At 36.2% G+C, this 7916-nt stretch overlaps 1 protein-coding gene across 1 annotated transcript in view; it reads right to left on the reverse strand.

Moving 5' to 3' along the window:
• The window catches only part of LOC110065183 (FAD-dependent oxidoreductase domain-containing protein 2-like), a 23567-nt gene extending 16408 nt beyond the window's left edge, over window positions 1–7159 (reverse strand). The window contains exons 1-8 of the mRNA XM_089288943.1: window positions 6945–7159; window positions 6724–6795; window positions 4044–4106; window positions 3149–3264; window positions 2275–2432; window positions 878–935; window positions 360–426; window positions 125–191 (exon numbers count right to left, since the gene is read on the reverse strand). Coding sequence (XP_089145069.1) covers window positions 125–191; window positions 360–426; window positions 878–935; window positions 2275–2432; window positions 3149–3264; window positions 4044–4106; window positions 6724–6795; window positions 6945–7053 — 710 coding nt within the window. The 5' untranslated portion in view covers window positions 7054–7159. The remainder of the gene's footprint in view (window positions 1–124; window positions 192–359; window positions 427–877; window positions 936–2274; window positions 2433–3148; window positions 3265–4043; window positions 4107–6723; window positions 6796–6944) is intronic.
• Window positions 7160–7916: the final 757 nt, after the last annotated feature.

The raw sequence follows: 7916 nt of genomic DNA on the forward strand, positions 1-7916 counted from the left end.
AATTGGACTGAGAAAAATTACTTCCAGAATTTATAACAAAAGTTCGCATATTTTCTTGTTTGAAACTTGAGGTTCTACAAGTACAGATTATGTTGCAGCTTGTTTCCCTTTTTAAATAACTAACCTGCCAAACATATGCACTAAATTGGTCGCTCCCATTATGTTGTCAGCTGTCTCAAATGCTGAATTACCTGCAGTGAAAAATAAATAATAATACTGGAGTCTGTTTTTGCTCTTAATAAAATTTATTTATCAGTACACATAATTAGAGCTTGCAGCAAAATGAGGATATTTTTCATACATAAAAACAACACCAGATAACTTTTGAAAAAAAGACCTTTTTATATTTTGTTTATCACCTCTTCCTAAGATTAGCACTGTTTGTCCCTCATAGTCATCAGGGTTTGTTGACATTTCAGAGTAACTCTGAGGAAAAAAAAGAAAGTTATTTATTTTATTTTATTAGCTTTGTCTTTATGATGCCAAAAAAAAAATAAAAACAAAAAAACATTACAATCAATATGTAGAGGTTTGGCAGGGACATCGCAACAGCTCAGTAGCCAATTACTGCGGGCCCAGAAATAAAATATATGTAAAAAGAAAGAAACAGAAAACCACATTACATGCAGCACATTATTGTTACGTCTAGAAATCTTGTGGAGTTGCAATTCAAACAGATGGTTTTAAACGTTCGAGGATTGTCCGGATTGTAGTTCATTCTGACAGCACCAGAGTAGTAGTCATAAAGAAGATATTTGAAGTTATTAAATAATGACAATATAATTCACCTAACAGTTGTTAGCAAGGCCACATTTTGATGTTCAATCAAAGTTCTGTGGTAGATTCAGAGTGGCTGTAATGTTTCAGCTAGACATACCTCTGTGTGTTCAAATCCCCTGAACCTTTTTGGGAAATTTTCGACTGATATACCAGTACTAATAAAAGAGAAAAGAGCACTAATTGATTAATATCAATAATTTTTTTTTTTCAATTTTTTGCTGGTTGCAGATTGCCAGAATCCTACCTAAAGACACTTCCAGTACATCTTGTTACCCTCACAGTAGTCGTTGCGAAAGCTAACCATTTTTGAGTGCTATTTAAGCTAACCAGAGTTCTATTTGTAGTAACTGGGATGTTATTTAGAAGCTTATTTTGTGTGTGTTCATCGTTTCTACAGTTTGCAGGGCAGGAAAAAAAATCCAGGTCGCTTTGCCCAGGGAAAGTAAATTTTGCTCTTGGCAAGTGAAAATAGAAGTTCAGTGGTCGGGTGGGCGAGTGAAATTAGCCTCAGTAATCTTGTGAGTCTAAATGAAAATAGCAGCTTGGTAAATGATGACTTCCAGTCAGGAGCTATTTCAAAGAAGATAAGTTAACCATTAAAGGGGATAGGTCACTCAATTTTAGGCAATTTCAGCACTGATCAAATGGTCATAGAATTAACTAAAATATCACAAAAATGGCTCAAAACTATAGAAGATCTCAAACAAAACACAGGAAAGCCAAGAAGGGACATGGATGGACAAAATTGGAGAGGATTAAAATGCATTGCATTTGGGTAAATTTGTCAAATTTATATCAGTTTATATCAAAATGTCATTTACACAGCTGGAAAATCATTCTCAGTTGTTATGTGGCTGTAATTTTGCAAATGAAAGACTCTTGCTTTGCAATATGACGTTTAGAGCTCATAATTAACAAAATTAAACAAAATTGGCTAAAATAGCGTGACCTAGCCCTTTTAAGTTAAAAGCATGGATTAGGCATCCAAGCATACTTTGTTCGCATTTGTCTTCTGATTGCCATACTGGCGCCACGTTGGCAAGTAATATTTAAGTGGTGGCAAGTGAAAACCGGGATTTACTGGCCCACTGGGCAAGTAGATTTCAAATTGTTTTCCTGCCCTGGTTTGTCGCAGTGAAATTCCCACCAGCAACCTGCAACCTCCAAAAAGAACTACCTGGCAATCAAATTTTCTCCATCATTCAGTCATATAATTGCATCTGCATGTTACAAAGGGACATCATAGGAGTTTGCGATACAACTTGCTTTATCTAGATTTGTATGGAATTGGACTTGAGGTTAGTCAACCCAGATTTGAGAGCCTGGCATATTAGGGGGTTTGGGCTTGTAATCCTTGCGACTTAAGAAAATTACTGGTGTAAATTAACAGTTATAAAAGTCTTGCCTAAGAACACATGACACTTTGCAAGGTATGAATAACGGAATAACAGGCTGATGAGGATACTATACTTCAAAAAAGTTTATTTGCATTACCTCATGATAAGATTCTTGCAAGTGTATTGTGTACCATTTTGGTCCTTGAGGTAAAACAGAGCTTGCTCGTCTTCTCCTACTCTTGACACATTCAGAATATTGGTGTTGTACTGGACTTTTAGTTTAAGTTTGGTGGCATAGTCATTGAGATATTGAACCTAACAATGAAATATGGTTTATCAGATCAGCCAGTGCCAGGTAAAATTAAATGACGGGAGAAGAGGAAAGACGTGGTTAAACAAGCCACAAGCCTCGAAACAGTCCGGTGAGTGGGCGACGAGAAAATCATTCTGCACTAAGACAACTTAATATCGACAGGGTGCGGGGTGCTTCAACGAAATGTGATGAGGTTTGAAGATTTAATAACCACACAGAGTAACTTAAGAATTTCACTTAAACTCAGTTCGAACAGAAAGAAATCTACTAAAAGAGAGTATATCAAAATATCAGTGTTGAAACTTGCAAAACCTGAGACTAACTGGCCATCTAACCCTTACAGATATTGCCAAGGTATTTTTTTTGTTTATTGTTGTAGTGTTTTTTTTTTTCAGTGCTTTGGTTTGGATGAAGGTGCACAAATGTTCTGCAGCATAACTCTGAAACATGAGATGGGTGGACATTATTTCTGTCTAAAACCAAACCCAATTTATAGCAAGGAAAATCAATATAGTTAACACTTAACGTAAAATATAAAAACAGCACAGCAATGTCAGCATTTGTGATTCAAGAATAGCAAGGGTGGAGATCTAAATATCTAGTGGCACAAGAAGTGTTGCACATGGACTGGTTAGCTTTCTGCAGCCTTATTCAAGTTATAATGGTCTGCAACTGTCAATGCATTATCATTTTAAAATTAATTTTTGAGATAGCTCACCAGTTCATCAGCATCAGGAAAGAATTTTTTGGAGTAATGTGTCATTAGAAGAGACTCGTCATCACTGAGGAGGGAATTCCAGTCGTGACGCATGTTAAATTCTTTATTACTTTTTCCTGAAAATACAGGTATATTCACAAATGAATAATAAGACAAAGGAAAAAGAAAGAAAATTTTAAAATAGCCGTGCAAAATAACTGGATATTTGCACGCAATGCAGACCTAGGATGCTTGATAATTATATAGCTCTCTTCACATATCATTGCATTCTAGATGACTTAATTGTCAAGAAAAAAAAATGGTTAGAGCCCAGTAACTTTTATCCGTGATGTTTTACAGTAGGGCATGAAAACTGAAAAAGTTGCTTGTACCTTACAGTTTGTACTAGATCAATAATCACTCACAAGGCCTTAGAGTGGTTTTGACCTGAGTGTCAAATGTAATTCGCATTCGCCTCAGTTTTGCATTATCACGCTGCTGCGCCACTTTGTCATTCAGTCAGAAGTGAAGTATTTTTTTGCTTTGGATTTTGATTGGTTCATTGGATTGTCAGTGTAGTCTTTGAGTAGCCAGACTGATAACGTTTACTTTATTTCACTCCATATCCTTTTATCTTGTTATATATTTAAATGAAAAGCGCCATGGGGACGTGAAATAAACGTATATATGTAGGTATGTATGTTTTTATGGTTTCACAACACTCGCTTGAAAACAGCTCTATAAGTCAGATCAAACTTTATTTAGGCAGGGTGGCCCCATCAGCCATTGGCTGGTATCAGCAGGGGCTCGTGCGTAAGTTATGGCTGCTAAGTAAAAATTTTAAATATGTACAAGAACTTTTAAAAACGGATAAAAGGGAAACTTAAAAATACAAACTTAATTTTATGTTGCATACCTGTATGTCTCTTGTTAATGGATATTAACTTTCTATGTCTTGGATACTTCGCGTAAAATGCACCTAAGAATAAAAAGTGTTAAAATAACTTGTTAACAAAGTAGATTCTATTTAGGAGTGTCAACCGGTGATTTGCAAAATACAACAATTGCGTAATTATTGCATTATATTATTTTACAATAAATTATCTGACCCAGGAACTATAAAATTCTCAGAACTAAAATCTGAAAGGAATATATGTATGGAGTGGTTTTCACTTGCGCGTAACGCTAAGCAATTGGTTAAAAAAAAGCTCACGTCACGTTGTAATCCAATCAGAAGTCAAGCCAAAACCAATCGTGACTCGCTCGCACAGGTTTTCCCGCGCTTACCGGCGGCTACGTGTATTTGCTCTGAGTTTTGATTGGTGCAATGGATTGACTGTATGTGTAATTTGTTACTGGCCAGAGTGATTACAATGGTTTTGCTTTAGTACACTAAATTGAAAACTGCTCCATGATAAATTATATACAATTTTTTTTTCTATGAGTATATCGAGACTAATTTGTGAAATTTTAAGAATATTTTAAGAATAAATCTGAGGCTGAGATTTTGAAAAGAGGATGATTTTTTTGTGTTGAAAATTTGTAAATACAATACCATTATATGTTATTTACTAAACCGTATAAAATTCTTCCGTTCTCTATACTGCAAAACTAGCCAGAAAACAACAAAAACAGCACCAGCCGTGTGTTCGATGCTATAACATTTCTGCAAGAAGATCTGTGTGTCATATCAGGCCTTATTGCCTACAGTCTGGCACCAAAATTACTTCAACGCCATCAAAGTTAATGAAACGGAACTGTCATACGCTATAATCTAAGAATGTTCTTAAGAGTACAGTCTTCCTATAATCGGCAGAAAGAAACAAAAAAAATTCAGCCTGGGCTGGGTAACAAAATTTTTAAACATATATACAAAAAAAGGGCAGAGGATATTTATTGATATCTTAAACTTGCTTTGATGGACGATTGAACGAACCAAGAGACCAATTAATGAAGAAAAAAACCAGAAACATAATGTTAAACTAAAAACGGGTCATGCTTGCTTTCTTTCTATTTAAGTGTCAAAGATGAAAAACAGAAGTGATCAAGAGAAATTTTATGCCTTTCCTATCAACTTACAAACAATATGGGGTTTAACACTTCTTTTCTTCTCTGATATACAATGAGCATATTTGTTATACAAAAGAAACTTTGAAGGATACTGTAACAGCAGATGTACAGGTGCACATAACGCGGAGACAGATGTTTTCATTTTTCAAAGAAATAGACCTAATAATCATGCAATATTGACTTGATTTTTACATAAAAGAAATCCTATATATTGCAAAAGTACCATTTGATATCTGAAATGCCCTAGGAAACAAAACTGAGTTAAAACCGAGAGTCAATTTCCACTCAAACATCTGCCCTAAGCGATATGCAAGATAATATTTTGTTGATGAAGATCTGCACGTAGTGAGACAAGTAATATTTGTCACTCTTAGTTACGTTGAGATCACTTGTTTAAGCCTAAGAGAAAAACATTTAAAAGATCTGCCGGAAAATGCCATTGATTACCACAAATGTTTTAAAATAATACCGTTACGAAGGTTTGCATAATTAAAGAAAATTTACCCACACGTCACTTTGTATTGACATCGCAACATTATCACCCATGTAGTAAAATAGAGTTCCAAGTTTAGTTTCACAGAACTTAGGATAAAAATATAAATAACTTTATTGTGTTATAAAGGAAGCTCAAGGAAACTAGCTCTGTACGAGGAGGTTGAATTTAAATAACTTATTACTATCTGACCTGCAGACGGCTTCAGTACTTGTCCGTTTCAATCTGGGCCCGTTTCTCGAAGGTCCCGAAAAGTTTTCACACCCGACTGAGCCGTAGCAAAATCTCAAACCTTACGATTACAGAGCTGTTTTATTTACATATTCTTAATGTGACCAGAAGTTCCCTTCATACAAGAAGTTTTAGGTGTATACACCTTTCTGTTTTAAGATGCAGATTAATTAAAACTGGCTTTGCGGGCCCGAAAAGTTTCCGAGGCTTTCGAGAAACAGGCCCCAGTCTAGAATGACATGTTCTTTTAGTAATAACCACGAATTGTTCGAGAAATTATAACATTTCAATTTTTTTTCACGTCTTTTTTTATCTCAACTACTTTTGATGGTGAGCATGTCTTCATTTTGAACCTTTAAAATAGGTCGTCAGTGTAGTTAGTAAAGCTTATTTACCAGTTCTGCCTTCTCTTTCCGCTTATTTATACCTGACTCATTCATAGTACTTTCCCTTTTTCGCTCCCAACAAACCAAGCTGCAGTCTATCAGTTGGAAAGGCAGCGCGAAAAACGGAGAGAGAAAAATAGGGAGGGGCTTGGGGCGAGGAAAGAAAGAAGGTCAGTGAGCATTTAAGCAAAGGTCCTTTGAAGATTCTGGCATACCAGGTTGTATTGTTTTTTGTTGTCGTTCTCTCGCTTTCCTGCGTTGCACTGCTGCCCTACTCATTCTCTCGCCTTTTTTCGGGCAAATGTTTTCCCCAAATAACTAAACTTAGCCTAACCGGGCAACCTGAAGGCGATAAAACAGGGTTTTAGAGTAGCTAGTAGTGATATTAAAAGTACCATTATCTTTTAAGAAAATACCTGCTAGACCATCTCGTTCAAAGATTACATAATCGCGCCCGGCACGTTCAAGGTAAAATCCTATTTGAAGACCTGAGGGAGCAAATTTAACAAATTTCAGTATCAACAAGTGCACGAATAAAATTTACAAAGCACTGTATAATTAACGAACACATTTTAACTTAATAGATTATGAACAACAAGGAGTAACTTCCATTAAGTTGAAATTGAAAATTACCTACCTCCCGGCCCAGCGCCGACAACACAATACTCGTGGAAAACTTCCCCGGACGACTTCGCGAACGAAACACACGAAACGAGAATTGCCAGTAAACTGGTTAACCGATTCATCGCGTAATAACAATTCAAGAGAAAACGGCGACAGCAAAATAAATCTGAAAACTGATGTGCTTTCAGTGACTTGTAAACTCACAGTGTGCGCGATTTGCATTCACTAGACGTTAGTTTAAAGGAAATCAGTACAAAAAAAAATATTCTGGTTTGCAATATTCAGTTACCAAAGATATCTATTTTCTTAGCTCGTTCCGGATTGGCTGCTAAAGATAAAGTAAGCACAGGGAATTGTGTAAGACCCGAAACGTCTTCCCACTTTTGAATTCCTTCAGCAGTTATCGACCTAATATTTTTTCCAGTGTCCGGTGGAAATGACTCAGTTTTCTCTGAACGCACCAATATACACTGCATGTTCAGTTCCATTAAGTGACTACCCGCCTGAGCGTTTATTACAAGCCAAAAAATTAAGTCAGTTGTCAACTTTTGGACAAGAAAGGAGACACGTTTGAGGTGACTAAAGATCTGTTCTATCGTTCAACAACCGTCTTCTTCCCTTCAGATTTAACTAAAACTGAATTTATCGCAGACTTAAATTTCTGTGAACAACTTTATATTCGTGTCAACATGTTTCGCGAGATCAAGTTCCGAGCGTGTCCTTTGCCAGCAGAGAATTTAACTGAAATTTAAAGTTCGAAAGACGCAGAAAATTACGGTACAAGCTGCGCCGAAAACCCTCAGTGAAGCAAAGTTTCGTAATAAGAAATGCAGTCGAATCTCGACTTTTGCGAAGCACCAAGGAAAACGAAAATGAGTTTAACACATTGAGATCGGGTGTAAAATTACAGTGAGGAGAGGGAAACGGCTTTTGGTTCGAGTTATCGGGAGGTTCGAAAAAATGAGGGTTAAGTCGAGAAATCGGC

This window comes from Orbicella faveolata, unplaced genomic scaffold, assembly GCF_042242905.1.
Source record: "Orbicella faveolata isolate gen_17 unplaced genomic scaffold, um_ofav_v1 contig_2, whole genome shotgun sequence".
NCBI lineage: Eukaryota > Metazoa > Cnidaria > Anthozoa > Scleractinia > Merulinidae > Orbicella > Orbicella faveolata.